This window comes from Anabrus simplex, chromosome 4 (genome assembly GCF_040414725.1).
Source record: "Anabrus simplex isolate iqAnaSimp1 chromosome 4, ASM4041472v1, whole genome shotgun sequence".
NCBI classification, from domain to species: domain Eukaryota; kingdom Metazoa; phylum Arthropoda; class Insecta; order Orthoptera; family Tettigoniidae; genus Anabrus; species Anabrus simplex.
The window spans coordinates 303166065-303186506 of record NC_090268.1 but is presented as its reverse complement, the minus strand read 5'-3'; the positions used below and the strand labels follow the sequence as shown (position 1 = coordinate 303186506).

The 20442-nt window shown below is 39.8% G+C and overlaps 1 protein-coding gene across 1 annotated transcript in view; it reads left to right on the top strand.

Moving 5' to 3' along the window:
* The window catches only part of Rich (Guanine nucleotide exchange factor subunit Rich), a 629630-nt gene that overhangs the window by 330692 nt on the left and 278496 nt on the right, over window positions 1–20442 (top strand). The window contains exon 11 of the mRNA XM_067145638.2: window positions 9699–9916. Coding sequence (XP_067001739.2) covers window positions 9699–9916 — 218 coding nt within the window. The remainder of the gene's footprint in view (window positions 1–9698; window positions 9917–20442) is intronic.

Genomic DNA, 20442 nt, shown 5'->3' with positions numbered 1-20442 from the left:
TGTGATTCTTGTATAATGTCATAAATAGTATTTCTTTCCTTGGATTTTTTTATTCACAGAATACGTTCTTTTATTTATGCTGATTTTTCATTTTTCCATAAAGAAAAGTAAAGAATGGGTAAGGAATACAGGTGTAGGGACTTTGAGAGTGAACAGGCATTAAGGAGTTTAAGGGAAGTAATTAGGATTCTTGCAGAGGACAGGAAGGTAGGTCTCCCTCAAACAATTTACAGGACATGGTAGGTGTACAAGAGAATGTGGAGAAAAAAAAAAGGAAGGGAAAGTTGTAGAAGACAGGTGGGCTTATGTTTGAAGGCAAAGAAAATTCTAGGCAAAGGGTTCTGTTCAGGGGCAGAATTCAGGGCAGGCATCGCTGAGAATTTGGTATGAGTCACTGCAGGTAGAACAGCAGTAGGAAGTTAAGAAACAGAGAGCTGTTGCAGAGGAGGATAGAAGTAGCAGGAAGGGAAAAGGTAGGAAAGGGATATTTTTATAGGAAAAGGAGGATGGAACAGGGTCAGGAGAGTGAGAAAGGGGAGGAGGAAGTAGGTTCTGCAGCCATCAGGACAGATAGGGAAGAGCAGGAGGGGATGGAATCAAAATGGGGTTGAGGCTCTGGTCATGGAAGACTCCATTGTGAGGCATCTGGGAAAAGTATTTGGAGGAAAGGGAACCAGGGTAGATTGTTACCCAGGAATTATGGTAAGGCAGATGATGAGGAAAGGAGAAAAGGAGGAGGGTAAGGAGAAGGTGGTAGTTTTTGACATTGATACCAACAATATAAGGCTAGCAGGAATAGGTACTAACATAGTTGGGGATGTGTGGGATCTGATTAATGCAGCACGGGAGAAGTTTAAGGAAGCAGGGATTGTTATCAGTGGAATACTATGTTGGAGGGATATGACTGGAAGGTGATTGGGAATTTAAATGAGACTGGAGTGGGTATTTGCGAAATTGGGAGTTAGATAAGATTGTAATGGGTGGGTAGGAGAGGGTGATCTGCGCTTAACTTGAACTGCAGTCATACGTATCAGTTAGGACAGTTGATAAGAAGGGTTATAGTGAGGTCCATTCAGGGAAACAGCGTGGACTGGGGAGTGGTGATAAGAGTACAGCGAGTTGGAACTCAAGTAAGGATGACATAAAAATGTTATTGTTAAATTGTAGAAGTATTATAAAGAAAGAAATATTTCTACCTGATACCGTAATTGGAATGAATCATGGCTGAGAAGTGATGTTATGGATGTGGAAATTTTCTCATGGAATTGGAGGGTTTATCATAGACACAGGATAGGAATGGTAGGAGGGGAAGTATTCATACTAGTGAAAGAGGAATTTGTAAGCTACAAAAAAGTTAGGGATAAGAAACTTGAAATTCTAGCTGTAAGGCTCATCTTTAAAGATTATAGGCAACTTGATGTTTTTGGGGTGTACATAACTGAAAATGGTCACGTTGATGCAGATGTGGAATTATTTGATAAGATAATCAGCTGTGTGGGAACTTTATAACCCTGACAGTAAAGGCAGAAGAAGCGGTGAATTTTATGGAGAAGGAGGGTATAGAAATGATTGGGTTGAGTGAAGTTAAATGGAAGGGAAAAGGAAAGAAGAGACTGAGGAAAGGATGTACACTATACTGGATTGGTGGCCAAGAGATAAAAAATGGAGTGGGCCTGATAATTTTAAAAGAGCTGGAGGAGTATCTGGATATGGTAGAGTACATCAGCGACAGGATAAGTAAAATTGGACTGAGAATGAGGAATGAAGTGAAAGACTTCATGCAAGCGTATGCACCACAGACAGGGAGCAAGAGGAGGATATTGAGAGATTCCTGGAGAAACTAGAAAAGGAGATAAATGATATGGAAGTGATTATAATAAGAGACTTAAATGCACTGGTGGAAAATGAATGACGAGGAATGAAAGAAGTAATCGGACCATATGGATATGAGAAATGCCATGAAGGAGAAAAACTAGTTGAGTTTTGTGAGAGGAATGGAATGATTGTGGGCAACACATAGTTTCAAAGAAAAACAGCAGGAAAATTACAAGATATAGCTGGGGTGACAGAAGAATAAATTAAGTAATTGATTACTTTCTGGTGAGAAGGACAAATCACGGACAGTTGATTATGTAACAGCTTTACCAGGAGAAGCATTTAATGGAGATTGTAGAGTTGAGATGGCAACAATGAGGGTGGGGAAAACAGAAAAATTGAAGGAGATAAGAGACAGTAAAATACTGGAAAGTGTGGAAATAAAAAGAATGTACAGGAAGAAGTTTTGAAGAGACTGAAACAACAAATTCCAGTTACTAAAGTAGGAAATGTGGAAGATGAATGGTCCATCTTCAAAAGGGCATTTGTATGTGGGGCAGAGAGTGAAAGAAAAAGAGAGACCGTGGTGGAATGTGAAAGTGTGAGAAGCAGTGAAAGAAAAGAAGAAAGCATTGCAAAAATGGAGTAAAGATAAAGAAGACAGCAAAAGGAAGTATCTTGATAATAAAAGGAAATGCAAGAAATTGGTAGGAGAAGAAAAGTTGGGAAGAATTTACACAAAAGATGGAAATGAATGGAGCTGGCAGTAAAAGAAAGCTGTATGGAATTATACAAAGTAATAGGAAAGAAAGAGTGTGCGCAAATATGATGAAAGAGGAATGTGGAGAGTTGGTAACACATACAAAAGAAATAGGGAGAAGATTGAAGGAGTATTTTGATAAACTGCTGAATTTGAGAAATTGTGCAGAGGAGACAGTTAATAATATGGTGTGATGACTCAACAGTAGAAGATGATATAGCCATGTTAGAGGTGGAATTAACAGTCCATAAAATGAAAATGGGGAAGGCACCAGGGATGGATTAAATTAATGTCGAAATGCTAAAAGGCTACTGGACCTTTTGGACTACAATGGGTGTACAGATTGTTAAAGTGTATATGGATGCAGAAACATGTGCCAGAAGACTACGGAAAGGGAATAATAATACCAGTCTTTAGGAAGGGGGCCAAAAAGGTATGTGATAACTATAGAGAAATCTAACTCTTATCACAAGTGGCAAAAATACTGGAAAGAATATTAGACAGAAGAAAGGTAGAAAGAGAGTTGCAAGAGGAACAGTATGACTTTAAAAGTGGAAGATCTACATTGAACCCAATCTTCAGCATGGGGCAATTAATGGAAAAGAATTGGGAATATGGAAAGGTTCTGGTCAGGACGTTCATAAATCTAACAAAGGCATACGATAGTGTTGCTAAGGAGAAGGTGTGGGAAACCATGCTCAGAAAGAAACTGGGTACACAAAGTATAGAAATGGTGCAAGCAATGTACAAAAACTGAGTCAGCAGCATACAGACTCAGTATGGAAAGACAGAATGGTTTAGAAATGAAAGTACCGGGCGAGTTGGCCGTGCGCGTAGAGGCGCGCGGCTGTGAGCTTGCATCCGGGAGATAGTAGGTTCGAATCCCACTATCGGCAGCCCTGAAGATGGTTTTCGTGGTTTCCCATTTTCACACCAGGCAAATGCTGGGGCTGTACCTTAATTAAGGCCACGGCCGCTTCCTTCCTACTCCTAGGCCTTTCCTATCCCATCGTCGCCATAAGACCTACCTGTGTCGGTGCGACATAAAGCTTCTAGCAAAAAAAAAAAAAAGCAAGAAATGAAAGTTGGCTAATATGGGAGTGTGCCGTCACCTCTTTTGTTTCTAATGGTTATGGGCCAAATTGTAAAGAAGACAAAATGGACGCATATTTGCAGGCAATATTGCGATCTGGGGAACAAATAGCAAAGAAGTACAAGAAAAACTTGAGGCACTGAACAAGCAAATTGAAACGTGTAGTATAAAAATCAGAGCAGAGAACAGCAAGAACATGGTAAAAGGCATTGTGAAAATTGGTGGGCAAGGCCTTGAAATTGTTGACAGTTTCAAATACCTAAGAATTGAATTAATTCAGAATACACAACTGGATATGTAGATTAGTAACTGGGTGCAACAGGGCAATGCATTCTACCAGAGTGTAAGAAATCTTGTCTGAAATAAGAAAGTACCAAGGAAGTATAAAGAGATAATGTACAAAATGTATCGTGCACCCACAATGACCTATGTGCCTTGGACCTGGACAATCACAAGTAGAGATAGTACGATAGGCAAGACAAGGAAAGGCAGATTGAGAAACAAAAGATGTGAGAAAGGAGGACAGAATGTAAAACCTCTCATGAGTGAATTGATAGGAGTAAACTAATATGGTTGAACATGTAAAGAGGATGGAGGTGGAAAGAATACCAGAATAGATGATGGAGATGAGGTTTGAGGGAAAGAGAGCGAGAGGGAAATTTAGCACAAGGTGGATTGATTCAAAAAGAGGAGTGCAAGAAGAAGAAACCTGAACTGGGACAAAATAATGGAAGAGGAATGGTGGAAGGGGAGAGGAATGTGGAGAAGTGCCATGAATGCCCCAACTTGGCAGGATCTGGATAAGGCGAAAGGAGGAGAATGATAATGATGAATCAGCTGTGTGGAAAACGACATGGAAAGGAACGTGATTGTAGTGGATGATCTCAATTTACCAAATATCATTTGGGAAGGTAATGCGAATGACAGGAATCATGACCAATAAATGGTAAATAAGTCAATCTGGAAAGGACAAATGAATCAGAACATGATGGAACCATCTAGAGGGAAGTATATTCTAGATATGGTGCTGATAAAATCAGATATGCTGTATAGAGGATCTGCGGTAATAGATGGTATGATTACGAAGCTGTTCTTGTCATAATAATAAATATGATAGAAAGGAAGGTTGTAAAACTAGAAGTACTAGGCAGTACCATATGGTTGATAAGACAGGGATGAAAAGTTTTTAAAAACTAATTATCATCAGTGGAAAATTATTAAAAAATAATGTTGACAGCCTGTGGGATGAGTTTAAAGCAATTGTTGAAGAATGTGAAATAATGTTTGTACCTTTAAAGGTGGTAAGGAATGGTATACCAAACCAAATCCCATGGCACTTAACGCCCTTGAAAGGGCTTTGGCGTGCCCAGCGACCGCTGCTCAGCCCTAAGGCCTGTAGATTATGAGGGGCCATGTGGTCAGCACGACGCATCCTTTCGGCCGTTATTCCGGGTTTTCGGGACCGAGGCTGCCATTTCCTTATCAGATAGCTCCTCAGCTGGGCTGAGTGGCTCGGACGGTTAAGGCGCTGGCCTTCTGACCCCAACTTGGCAGGTTCGATCCTGGCTCAGTCCAGTGGTATTTGAAGGTGCTCAAATACGTCAGCCTCGTGTCGGTAGATTTACTGGCACGTAAAAAGAACTCCTGTGGGACTAAATTCCGGCACCTCGGCGTCTCTGAAAACCGTAAAAGAGTAGTTAGAGGGATGTAAAACAAATAACATTATTATTATTGATAGCTCCTCAATTCTAATCACGTAGGCTGAGTGGACCTCGAACCAGCCCTCAGGTTGAGAGAAAAATCCCTGACCTGGCTGGGAATCGAACCCGGGGCCTCCGGGTGAGAGGCAGGCACGCTTCCCCTACACCACGGGGCCGGGTAAGGAATGGTATAGTCCCACTATATTATAAAAGAGAAGTAAATAGACTAAGGAGGAGGTGCACAGGCTGGAAAGAAATAGTTAGAAATGGTTGTGAAAGTAAGGAGAAATTGAAGGAACTTAATAGGAAATTGAAAGCCAAGAATAACAGCTGAGAGGATTCGTCGTACTGACTACACGACATCTCGTAATCTGCGGGCCTTCGGGCTGAGCAGCGGTCGCTTGGCAGGCCATGGACCTTGAGGGCTGTTGCATCACGGGGTTTGGGGTTTTGGTTAATAGGAAATTGAATCTAGGGAAGGGGACATTCCAGGAATCATTGATGAACAAGGGGAAAGTGAAGATTTACAGAAGGCAGAAATATTCAGTCATCAGTATATAAAGATATATCTCGTAATATCTCGTAACGATAATGTCCAGGTAGAGGAGGTAACTAGTACTAATGGAGTATTGACATTTACCTATGATAACAAATACATTTACATTAAGATACAAAAGTTGATAACTAGAAAGGCATGTGGAATTGATTTGATTTCTGGGGATATGCTGAAGGCAATGGGTTGGGATATAGTACCATATCTGAAATACATATTTATTACTGTTTGTGTGTAGGAGCTATATCAATGTATATTCAGTTACTATAGCAGCCCCTGTGTACAATGGTCGCTTGGCAGGCCATGGACCTTGAGGGCTGTTGCATCACGGGGTTTGGGGTTTTGGTTAATAGGAAATTGAATCTAGGGAAGGGGACATTCCAGGAATCATTGATGAACAAGGGGAAAGTGAAGATTTACAGAAGGCAGAAATATTCAGTCATCAGTATATAAAGATATATCTCGTAATATCTCGTAACGATAATGTCCAGGTAGAGGAGGTAACTAGTACTAATGGAGTATTGACATTTACCTATGATAACAAATACATTTACATTAAGATACAAAAGTTGATAACTAGAAAGGCATGTGGAATTGATTTGATTTCTGGGGATATGCTGAAGGCAATGGGTTGGGATATAGTACCATATCTGAAATACATATTTATTACTGTTTGTGTGTAGGAGCTATATCAATGTATATTCAGTTACTATAGCAGCCCCTGTGTACAATGGGAAAGGTGTTAAACATGAAGCTGATAATTACAGATCAGTTGGCTTGACATGTTGTGTATGTAAGCTCTGGGAAAGCATTTTTTCTGATTATATTAGACATGTTTGTGAAATTACTGACTGGTTTGATAGAAAATAGTTTTGGTGTAGGAAAAATTATTCTACTGAAGCTCAACTTGTAGGATTCCAGCAAGATATAGAAGATATTTTAGATTCAGGCGGTTAAATGGACTGTATCATGATTGACCTATCTAAGGCTTTTGATAAAGTAGATCATGGGAGATCCTGATAAAAATCAGTGCAATTGGACTAGACAAAAGAGTGACTAAATGGGTGGCTATTTTTCTAGAAAATGGAACTCAGAGAATTGGAGTAATAGAAGCATTATCTGATCCTGTAATCATTAAGAGGGCAAATCTTCAAGGCAGAGTTTTTGGACTCTTGTGTTTCCTTACTTATAAAGAACGGGAATCAGAGATAAGGCTTCTTGCTGATGATGTAATACAGTAAGTAAGTTACAGTATCGTAAGCAACTGCAAAACGACCTTGACAATGTTGTGAAATGGACAGCAATCAGTGGTATGATAGTGAATGGTGTGAAAAGTCAGGCTGTGTGTTTCACCAAGAGGAGAAGTCTTCTCAGTTTTAATTACTGCGTTGATGTGGTGAAAGTTCGTCGTGGGTCTTACTCTAAGTACGTGGGTATTAATATAAGGATAGTCCGGCTCCATGGCTAAATGGTTAGCGTGCTGGCCTTTGGTCACAGGGGTCCCGGGTTCGATTCCCGGCAGGGTCGGGAATTTTAACCTTAATTGGTTAAATTCGCTGGCAGGGGGGCTGGGTGTATGTGTTGTCTTGATCATCATTTCATCCTCATCATGACGCACAGGTCACCTACGGGCTTCAAATCAAAAGATCTGCATCAGGCGAGCCAAACTTATTCTCGGACACTCCCGGCAATAAAGGCCATATGCCATTTCATTTCATTATAAGGATAGATCATTATTGGGGTAATCAGATAAATGGGATTGTAAATAAAGGTTACAGATCTCTTCATACATATATGAGGGTATTTAGGATTGTAGTAAGGATGTAAAGGGGAGGGCGTATAAGTCTCTGGTAAGACCACAATTACACTATGGGTCCCGTGTATGTGACTCTCACCAAGATTACTTGATTGGAGTGACATTAGTGGGCGAATAGATTTGAATTATATTTTTTAAAGTAGGAAATATGAAGATAAAGTTGGAATTCAAGAGGGGAAATATGCATTTATTAGGAATAGGGAGTGGAATAATTTGCAGATGGAGATGTTCAATAAATTTCCAAATTCTTGGAATTATTTCTAGGTAAACAACTGATAGGCAATTTACCACATGGATGACTACCCTGAAGGCATATTGGTGGTGATTTATTTATTTATTTATTTATTTATTTATTTATTTATTTATTTATTTATTTATTTATTCAATCAGTCAATCAATCAATCAATCAATCAATCAATCTTGAACACACGCTATTTTCATATTTTATTCAGTCTTCTTTTTATTTTCAAGTTTGGCCTACTGTGGACCCTGGGCAGTAACTGGTTTGCTGGTTAGTCTTTTTTCTTCTCCTCCCAGAAATGTAATTTTTTCACTGAGACTTGTCCTTTTAAGCTGATCATGGCCTTTTTACTTTTACTTTTTTTTTTTTTTTCCCTCGAACCCCTTGAACTAATTAATTTTAATTTGAAACACATTTATTTATGTAATAAATCCAAAAATGAAGAATTCCACCTCCATATATTTCTGAATATAACTAACACATTTTAGTACTGATGAACAGCTGCTAGATTTTCTAATAGTAAAATGTTCTGTGTCATATTACCTACTTATTCAGACTTCCTAAGTTTTAACTACACTCAACTGTCACATAAAAACATGTATATCTACTGTTGAATATTTAGCTTTCACACCCACATTATACTTGAAATAAACTTTCCATTATATTAGGTTGTGTTTGGTACATAGAGTGCATGTGGAAGAGATGTTAAGTACAGAACAAAAATGGCCAACTAGATGTAAGTGGGAACCGAACTCACAGCCTTCCGATTTTGTGTGTGATGCTCTCCCAATTGACTGGTGGCCTTGGTCATACTTGTTTTGTTGGCAAGGAAATGAACTAGAGGCCTGAGACTATAGCCAACTGTGGTGACCTTGGTCATTCTCGTTCTGTTCGCTGGATCTAAGATAGGGTTCAGATCCAACCACACAGCTGTGAGCTAGCATTTGGGAGATAATGAGTTCAAACCTCACTGTTAACATCCCTGAAGATGGTTTTACGTGGTTTTCCATTTTCACACCAGAGGCCACAGTCACTTTCTTCACAGTCCTAGTTCTGTCCTACCTCATCTTTGCTGTAAGACCTTCCTGTATCAGTGTGATATTTAAAAGTGAATTGTGAAAATAAAATTGTAAAAAGGATCCCACCAACAGAGCAAGAATGACTGAGGCCACCACAGCTCAGTTTCGAGAGGACTGGATGTGAAATAGTAAATTAATGGGGTCTGTTCACACTGGTGTCCATGGGCCATTTTTTTCTGTACTTGACATCTCTTTGGCATGTATTATACCTACTTGACATGGCCTTATAAACTAATAAGTCTGTTTCATGTACATTATGTCTGTTTAAGGATCAGCAAAATATTATAATGTTTTATGGTGGTTTTTTTGATCCAAAAAATTCATACAGGGTTAAAGTTTCCTTAAAAAATGTTGAAAATAATGGTGAGCTACATCAAAGATTTTACTTGTTTATGGAGTCACGTTTCCACTACCATTAACACCAGTATCTTAAAAATGTACAATATTAGACTGACAATTTTAGAAGTAGGCTAACATATATTGTGTTCAAAATATGTTTGATTAATTCTGTGATGAAGATTAGCAGTGACAAAGAAAGGATAATGAAAATATCCAGGATATTTTACTTAGCAGGATGAACATGTCTGTTTGTAATAGTTTACTTATACTAAGTGCATTTCTGATGTTATTGTTGTAAATAGTTGGCTCAGTTGAGGTGTTGAAGCTCCAAAGTGTGGATATCAGTGCATTATGCGTCCACCCTGCGTGTGTTGTGTCGGTGACATTAACATCGCTACGGACAGAAACCGGGAGGCACGTCCCAAAGGAAGTCGAGAGCATTATGTTAAACATCAGTGGCCGACTTATGATGGTGCAAAGAGAACATAGTTACAAGAATGAAATGAGTGATGAAAGCCTTGTAAGTATATGTTTTGTTTCCTTCATTTTTAAAGTGGGTTGTATACGAGAGTGTGGTGGTTCAGTACTTAAACATGTTTGATATTGTAGATAAATTCCGTTGTACAAATCTATCACCAGTTCAGTAACTTGTGACTATTTTCGGTATATAGGAGATTTAGTTGAATTTATAAATTGAATATTGTGTGTTCCATGTGTAAAAAAGTAAACATGTTTTACTTTTGTATTATTATTATTATTATTATTATTGTTGTTGTTGTTGTTGTTGTTATATAGCAGGTTTTAGATCAGTTAACATTACCGTCTTGTTTTAAAAATATTCTATTGGTTTATTAAGATGTCTATTTTATTTTGAGTGTCATTTATATTGAATGAAAATGTTAAAGGTCCACCTTTTCAATACCATGAATGTTTGATGTGAATATATATCACATAACGTCTAGAGAAGGTTGGTACTAGTTTCGACACTCAATGCGCGTCATCATCAGCCAACAAATCAATTGAGCAAAATGCAACTTACCGAATAGCAATATATAACACACGATAGCACCTACAAGACAAATGTTAAACTATGACTAGTTGTAATATAAAACATATGACAGCAAATACAAGGATTAATGTTGAAAGCTAAATTGTCAAAAGTTATAACAATGAAATCAAAACAGAGAAGGTAACAATAGTTAGGGTATGATACACGAGAAAGTAGTCCAGCTTGAGGTTTGTAGAACATAAGGCGTATCTATGTACAACATTTAAATGCACCAACTAAGGCCAATTTTAAATGAAACATTAAAATGATGAGGGTATGGTGCGTATAACCATCTAAAACATATGACAGCACCTATAAAGTCACTGTTAGATTATAACCAGTTGAAATGATGTAGTCCAGCTTGAAGTGCATAAATCATAAGGCCTCATATTTTATCAGTGGGAAGAATAATCTTGTTCTCTTAAGTTCCTGTAATTAACAGGCTTAATTCAGGTGGTTTTGAAGCCAACAATGTGGTCTTGTGAAGATCATAATTTGAATTAACGTCACGTTTCCCAGTTCAGTATGGAAACGTGGAGACCTGACAAAAAGATTGAAAGCCAAATTAGGCGTGATATAAATGTACATAGCCAAAAGAAATATAAGGGAAAGGAGGCGAACTCACCTTGAGTAGCGTATGGCATAGATGTTGAAAGGAGGGGAGCTGGGCTAATGAAGAGAGCAATAATGGAGGCCGAGTAGCGGAAGGGAAGGGAGAGTGAGGGGAGAGGAAGGAGGAAAAGGAGCTAAAGCTGAGGAGTAGGGCTATAGTGGGGCAGAGGGATGAGGTAGTGGTGCGAGTGACAGGGATGTGGATTGCACATGGCTTGAAAGATAGCGCTAGTGTTTGGAAATCTGATATTTTTAAACAAGTTAATTAAGAAATCGATATTAGGCTTGTCAGAGATTTCGTTTAAGTTGAAGTTAGGATTAAAGTATTGATCAAAATGGATGAAACAATTTTCGATTATGTTCATGAGAGGCCCTTTATTGGCCATTTGAAGGATCTCTAAATTGTGTTCAGTGTCAGTAAACTTGTGGTTGGAGTCAGAGATGTGTTGACCTATTGCTGAAAACCTATTGTATCTTATAGCGTTGACGTGCTCTGAATATCTAGTGGTGAAACTGCGTCCTGTTTGCCCGACGTATGAGGAATTGCAGTCATTGCATTTGAATCTGTAGATTCCGGACTTTAAGAAAGTATTGGACATGTTAACTGATGGAGAATTGTGCAGAATTTCAGAGTTCCTGTTATTTGTTCTGAAAGAAATTTTTACGTTATGTTTACTGAAGAGATTGGTGATTTTGTAGACATCTTTGTTGAAAGTAAAGGTGGAAGAAGTGACGTCTTTAGATTTTTCTTTAGTAAGATTGGTCTTAGGTCGGTGTCTGAATTTGTTGATAATCTGTTCTATAAAGGGTTTATTGTAACCGTTAAATTAGGCGATTGCACGAATAGTATTGCTATGGAGGGTAAGAGAAGTAGAGGTAGACCAAGACGACGATGGTTAGACTCAGTTTGTAACGATTTAAAGATAAGAGGTATAGAACTAAATGAGGCCAGAACACTAGTTGCAAATCGAGGATTGTGGCGACGTGTAGTAAATTCACAGAGGCTTGCAGACTGAACGCTGAAAGGTATAACAGTCTATAATGATGATGTATGTATGTATGTATGTGTGTGTGTGTGTAATGTATGATTACTAATTTTAATATCGACATGAAGTCCTTAATTTATAATTTACTTAGATGACTATTTATTTAAGTTGTTATCAGTTATGGATAGTAATTTGGAAATTGGAATACTGGGGTACATGTTTGCAATATCAAAAGAATGGAGAGAGAAATTTGGTTGGATGTCAAAAATGTTTAATAACTTCATTGATCTACAGTAACTTACGAAACGTTTGGAAGCACAGTGCTGATCTACTCTTCAAGAACTTGCTCCGTTATACATTTATATATTTGATCTGCGACATTCTTCATAATTTTTGGATCTATCGCAGTGGTAATTCCTAAAATTATACAGTGCCTCATGGACTGCAACTGAACTCTTCAAGAATTTACTCCATGCTACATTTAGATACGTATTTGATTCTGGACTTCTTCACACACAGTGCTCTCTAACACATCTAACTTAGAGACTTTTAGAAGCACAGTGCTGATATACCCTTCGAGAACTTGCTCCGTTGTACATTTGCGTATTTGATTGGTGACTTATTCATAAATTTTGGATCTATCAACGGGCAGTGCTATTCCCTAAAATTATACAGTGTCTCATAAACTTCAATTGAACTCTTCAAGAATTTGCTCAGTACTATATTTGGATACGTATTTGATTATGGACTACTTCCCGTACAGTGCTCTCTAACACTTATGTCTTACTAATGTTCGTGATTGGCACACAGTATCCTTAAAATTGTACAATGCCTTACAAACTGCAGCTGATAAATACATGTGTTACAGTGCTTTATAAACTGGATCCAACAGTATCATCTAAACTTCATATTTTTACTTCTGCATCTTTCAACGCACAGTACTCTCTAAAGATTTTAGTGCTTCACTATCAGCAACCTACAGAATTCTTTATACTTCTGCAATTTATTTATCTGTGCATTGTTTTACACCTATCTGAGATCGGCTGATGATGGCCTAAAACACTGTTTGAAACCGGTACCAATTTTAATTAAATAGGAATGTAAACTTACATTTCTAGTATTGAAATTGAAATAGTATTGAAAGGTTGAACCATTTTATACTTTATTTTAACTTATTAGTGAACTTACTTCAATATGGAACAATATGAAATTCTTTTCTCTTAATACACCATATTTGTTGACAAACTCATTCTGGAGGGTTTCCGTTACCATAGTTGCATCTTGGTTCAGTAGCATGTATGCCTCCGGGGCCACTTCATGAGGTAGGTCAGTAATAAGTATGTACCAATTTCCCGTGTCACTGTTAAGGAACGGTACTGGGCGAGTTGGCCGTGCTGTTTGGGATGTGCAGCTGTGAGCTTGCGTCCAGGAGATAGTGGGTTCGAGCCCCACTGTCGGCAGCCCTGAAGATGGTTTCCCATTTTCACAATAGGCAAATGCTGGGACTGTACCTTAATTAAGGCCAGGCTGATTCCTTCCCACTCCTAGGCCTTTCCTATCCCATCGTCACCATAAGACCTATCTTAGTCTGTGCGACTTAAAGCAGGTTGTTATAAAAAATAAATGTGGAATGGTACAGTCACATCAGTTGCCACTTTCTCAAGCGACACGCAACATTTTAAGTCTTCGTTCAACCTTTACGTTTCTGGTCTGGTCCCTTGCTTGCTGCACACTTGTTGCATTTTGTCAAACTGTTGCATCATCTTATAATGTTGACAAATCCTCTGACAGATAGATTAGTAGGTGCAGAGGTCCAGGAAACTTCAAAGCTGGGACTTGACCTTGGGTACTGACCACTTCCTCACCACCATAGTTTTCTCTGGATCAGTCCAGCCTTCTTCCTCAGAGACAATATGGCCAAGGTACTCTGCTTCCTTCTTGAAGAGCCTGGCATTTCTTCAGGTTAACTTCAACTGGGCTATTCTCAGTTTTCCAAAAATCTCATTCAAGTTCTTGAGGTGCTTCCCAGAATGACATCATCCAGATAAATCAAGCACATCTTTCACTGCAATCGTCTCAGCACAGACTCCATCAACCTCTCACAAGAGCGTTGCACAATGCAAATTGCTTGACCTTGAATTACTAGAAAACACATCAAACCAAGAATTTTGTCTTCTTTCTGTCTTGAAGATGAATTGCCACTTGCCGATAACCACTCTTCAGATCAGTGTTGTTCAATTCTGATATTGTATCCAGAGTGTTATCAGTCAGAGGTAGTGGATAGCTGTCTTTCTTCGTGATATTCACTCTCCTGTAGTAGACTCAGAATTGAGTAGAGCTGTCCTTCTTCTTTACTTAGACTACCGGGAAGCTCCAGTGGCTTTCTGAGGGTTCTGTTGCTTGCTCCCCCTTCATTTCTTTGAGCATCTAGTCCATTTCATGTTGCTTTGCTGGCGGAACTCGTCAGAACAGAGCTGTGATCTGTGCGCAGTCACCCACATCAATCCTATGATGGATGAGTTTCACCCTGCTGAAGTCATTGCTGTCCTGTGAGAAGACATCCTGATACTTGAGCAGTTGGCCTTCTAGCTTCTTGTTACCCGCATACTAGGTGGTCGCTGGATGCCTCAAACATCCTTCGTAAGCTCTCTGGCATTTTCGGCCTTGTTCTTACTCGTATGTCTGGTTGCAGTGGGCAGTCCGAATCAATAGCTTCACAGTGGCCATTCCATATACTAGGCTCACAAACCCTGATTGCTCTGCCGTGGTGGACAGCATTGATATAATCGTTCAAGTTGGACAGAAGGGTTTGACCAGTGTCTTGGTGATCAGTAGTCTCTTCATTTTAATGTTTTAGTACTTAGTTTCCACAATGAGTGTCAAACTACCAGCATCTCCGTACACATCCACAGCTGTGTCCGCCTTGGTCCTAGCTATGATGGTTAGGTCATCTTGCAACTTCACGTGGTGTAAAGCAGTGCCTTCCCACGCCAGTCACGGCTATTTCTTCATCCCCATACCGAAGTGTGTTGGAGCTCACGTCCAGGATGATTTTTTGTTCATTCAGAAAGTCAAGTCCAATGATTAACTCTTCCATGATGTGTGCCACAAGAACCCAGTGCTTCACTGTCCTCTGCCCAAGTGAGAATGCCATCACTGTTTTGCCATGGACAGAAGTCTTCTCTCCAGTGGTAAACTTATAAAAAATATTTAACCCTTTCCACTCGAATTATTTGTAACTCCTGATTTCTCCCCACTCGTATTTATTTCTGTCAGCATTCTTGATATTTTAGAACCTTGTATTAAGTACTGGTTGTAACAATATATACAGGAAGGAACTACAAAATTAATTAATTAATGGTATTTACAATGCACAAAATAATGTTTTTCACTTTCTTAACGGTATGCCTTGAGTGTGTGGAAACGTTCAAAGCAAATGCCTGGATGGAGCCCTGGTTGCTTCTCACAGGTTTTACAGAAGTGGACTGTCTCTCCTCCCTCCAACAACTTTCCTGTCACTGCAAACTTTGCAATCCGTAGTTTTTCATTCAGGATGGGGGTACAGCAGGTGTAGCTTGCCATTCAGCCTCACTTCTTTATCTACTGAGGAAGGTCCTCCCCTTTTCCTGCTCTGTGTATTCTGCACATTTCCTACAAGTTGTCTTACCAAGTTTTTCCTGAACTTCAGATGGGTGATTCCATTGTTACCTTCTTTGAAGAGTAGGAAGCATTCACTGTTGTGATCTCCAGAAGCCAGAGGAACATTTTTCTCCACCACTTCACTGATTTACGTGTGAATGGGTATGAGCTAGCACAGTGGTCAGAAAGATCAACGCCCCCCCCCCATGTATTGATTATAAGCACATACGACAGTAGGTTTCTCTACAGTTTCCTCGGCACCTTGACGTCTTATTCTTTGCACAGGCTGAGTGGAATTGTCATAGAAAGTGGACAGCATAGCAGTAATTCGCTTGTCCTTCCAAACCAAGCAAGAAGTGTTATCTGTTTGGTGTGCAGTAATGTCATGTTGTTACATTCTCTTTGTTGCGGCTTTTCTCACTTGTAATGGCAGACCTCTCCTATTTACCATTACAGTGCCTGTAATATGGACCTTTAGTTTCAGTAGCTCAGCTGCAAGATCGTAACTGGTATAGAACCACTCCATAAAGACATGAAACCCAGTTTCGTTGGTGGCTTGCAAAACTTTTGTAACCAGATGAATAACTATCCTGCAAGTGAAGGGTAAATCTTGTCTGACAAGTGATTGTCTGATTCAATAGCACATACATATCCGGTACTCGAGTCTGACCGTACATAAATACGGAGTCCCCACTTTGTTGGTTTCTGCTTATTGTAACACTTGAACACGACATGACCCTTGAAGCCTACAGCGCTTTCATCAACACTCAGATTCTTTCCTGGAATGAAGTGTTCCCTGAATTTCATGTCCAGGTACGACACTATATTTCTGACCTTCAAGCCTCTAGATTGTGGGCCTGCCCTGTCAGCATCAGGGAAAGAAAAATTTCAGATTATCTGTAGAAATCTGTCTCTAGAGAACACATCTTTGTAGAAAACCTGCTTATCCAACCAGTCTTCACTAAAATAATCCTGCATTTCTGCCTTACTGTTCATCCCCATGTTGATAATTACACCAACAAATGCCTTCAGCTCTTCTAAAGTTACAGCTTTCGAAGAAAACCAGATAGATCTCTTCTGAAGTGGAGTATTTTGCTGTATTTTCATTTCGGCAGATTTGTTTGTCTCATGGACAATGGAGGTTAGCAACTGATCAGTAAAAAATAGCTGCCAGTACTCTAGTTCTATTTTAGGTCTATTGCCACAACTTATGAATCCACTGACTAACTTGTAAGGAAATTTGGGTAATCCTGCATCACCAATTCTCCACGATCTCCAAGGTATATTTGAAGTCAGCACTGTATGATTGGGACCGGGACAAGTCATAATACTACCACCTCCTCTATGATTTCTTGCGACACTGATATCGATATCATCACTTGAATCAGTAATGGATATATCACTTTCATCGCCAGATTCAAAATTTTCGTCACTTTCATGGTCACTATCAACAAAATCAGCCGAAATAGACTCAAGAATCTCAGCTTCAGTCAGACTGTGCGCCGCCATGTTGCTTCACGCGACTGCTTTCCATTGTCAAGGAAACGGAGCAATTTTGCAGAGCAAAGATAAACTTAAACACTCCTGTTTGGTTTATTTCGGTTTCCGGAAGGGACCAGCACTTACGAAACGAAGTACAAAAGTCCTGGCTTGCCAGATAACCTAGGAACAAGCGGCGAAACATTGTGTCGACTCAGGGTCGACACACGAGCTATAACGCTAAGTGACGGTTGTTGACCTCAGGTCGACACACGAGCAGAAAGGGTTAAAATAGTATTATGGTTAAATATGCCTTGTCAGTATACTTTCTGTTAATTAAATTACAGTATTTAATCATTTAGGGAAGGAAAGAAAAAGAAAATTTATAAGATTTGAAGATCTTGAGTTTATTTAAGAAGTGATACTCATTTAACGTCATCTTAATATTGAATATTTTATGTGATAGTTGTTTCCTAATGTACCATTAATAATTGTTTATTCATTGATATTATGTGTGTGTCGGCAGTTACTCCTTTCCAAGTATACAGATTTCCTGGCTAATAGCTCAGTTCATTTCACAGCAGTTAATGTTTAAACTTCCGATGACTGTACAGGCCAATACTTGCATAGAACATACGTCCACACATCGCGCAGCTGAGGGACGGGGGAGATCTTGGCTGGGTTTGGCGAAGTTTGCATTCCTGTCGCTTCATATCTTCATGTTTGCGGCGTTCTTGTTCGAAGTGTTGAACTGAGGCGCAGACACTTTGCCGCCAAAGTAAACGGTCCTTGGCAAGTGTTTCCCAAGTTTGTGGGTTTATTTCTGCCATCTTTAAGGTTTGTTTCAGTTGGTCTTTGAAACATCGCAGGGGGGCACCCCGTGGTCTTGAACCGGAGCTAAGTTCACCATAGAGAATCTGGCGTGGTAGTCTGGTGTCATTCATACGGCGCACATGTCCTGCCCATCTGAGGTGATGGCCAACGACCAATGCTTCTACAATCTTAGCCCATGCTTTCTCAAGATCTTCATCATTATAGACGTAGTTTTTCCCACTTGATGTTCATCATGAAGCATAATTTTTGCTTATGAAAGTGCTCCAGCTTTTTGATGTCACGGCGGTATAAGGTCCACGTTTCGCACCCATAGAGAAGTGTAGAGATGACTACAGCCTGGTACGCCATTAGTTTTGTGCAAATTGTAAGGTTTTTATTCTTGAAGACTCTGTGTGATAGTCGGCGAAAGGCCACTTGGGTAGCACGAAGCCTGTTTTCCACATCCTGTTCTGAAGTACAGCTCTTTGACAAGATACTCCCAAAGTAAGTGAAGTGGTCTACTTGTTCTAATTTGGTGTTTGAGATGGTAATGTTAAATTCTGGAATTTTAGTCCCTGGTACAGGCTGAGCAAGTACTTTGGTTCTTTTGGCGTTGATGGTGAGGCCAAAAAGGTCGCATGCATCCTTGAAACTGTTGACTGACTGTTGCAGTTCCTCAGGTATAAGAGCTGGTGATGCGGTATCATCAGCATACTGCAGTTCAGTAACACTGGTATGTCTTCGTGAGTGAAGTCTGGCCAAGTTGAATAGGCCACCATCCAAATGGTATTTAATTTCTACGTTGGGGTTGTGTGTTGTTTCAGAAAGCATGGCTGCCAAATACAAGGCAAACAGAGTTGGAGCTAGTTCCCAATCCTGCTTCTATCCATGTGTGATTGGGAATGATTCAGAGAAGTTGTTTTGATGGAGAATCTGTCCAGTCATACCATCATGAAGTGCTTGCACCAGGCCCACAAAATGCTCAGGGCAGCCAAAGCATCTCAGAACTGCCCACATAGCAAGTCTTGGAACACCACCGAAGGCCTTTTCCAGGTCATAAAACACAAAATAGAGAGGCTTCTGTTGTTCTCTGCATTTCTCTTGCAATTGCCTTGCACAAAAGATCATGTCAACAGTACCTCTGGAGGCTCAGAAACCACATTGAGACTCTGGTAGAGCCCTCTCAGAGATGACTTGCAGATGGCTAAGCAGGATCCTTGCAAGAAATTTACCTATAATGGATAGCAGAGAAATGACACAATAGTTGTCACATATACTACGGTCACCTTTCTTGAAAATAGTAAAGATATTGGCATTTTTGAGATTGCCAGGTACTTTTTGGATTTCCCAAATTGAGAGGATGAGAGTAAAGAGTCTTGTTTTCAGGAGTAAGCCTCCACCTTCAATTAGTTCCAGAGGGATGTTACCTGGTCCAGGTGCTTTCCTAGGTTTCAGCCTATCAAGTGCCACACAGAATTCCTGATAAGTTGGTTGTATCGCCATCCATGGTTGAAGGGGGAGTTGTGGCCCATCCCGTATAAAGTCATCGACAGCAGTGGAACTTTGGATTAACACGTTCGGTACCAGCTTCTCAGCGGGACACTTGAATGCCTGGACCAGCCATTTTAATGCCAGGCCCTCTTAACATGCATCACTTAATACAATTTACCATTACTCCTGAACTATAACTGTTAGAAACGTGATACTTTGTGCTTACCTCTAGTAGATACTGAGGGTGTGATATCGGGTATCACAGGTTCCAGGGTGGAGAGGAACACCACACTTATTGCAGTACCATATTGTTTCATTTCTAACTTCGTTTCTTGTGCACACTCTACACTTTCTTGAGGGGGTGCTATTACTTTTTACAGGAGGAAATTTAACAAGAATATGTTGCTTCCTTTTTCCATCAAGCCGGAAAACTGGGTCCTTGCAAGGTACTGATCAGCAATATCCACTCCATGCATGTGTGGGTTATAATCAACAATACATTCCGGCTTCATTGCAGGTTTTCCAAATCTACCTTTTGGTACTTCCATCATTTCTGCTGAATGCATTGTTGAAATCATTGTTATGACCCTCTTGTCCATCCATGAAAGAAGAAGAACCTCGCCATTTCTAATAAAAGTCATTTCTCCTCTTTTCAGACTTTTCTGTCGTTCCCCGACTTCTTTAGGGACCCCCCTGTTTTGCCGTATTGTTCCACAAACAGTAGTGTTGCGCTCACGCAACTCCTTAGCCAAACCTACACTGTTATAAAAATTATCCATATATACCGCGTACCCCTGGTCAAGGTAGGGATTCAGTAATTCCAACACTGTGTCTCTGAGTGAAATTCCACTTCCATCATAAATTTTGAGAGTGCAAATATACCCTGAACTCGACTCGCACACCATCCTGACTAAAACGCCGTACTTAGTAAGTTTTCCAGGATTGTAGACTCGAAATTTCAAACGCCCTCGCCAAGCT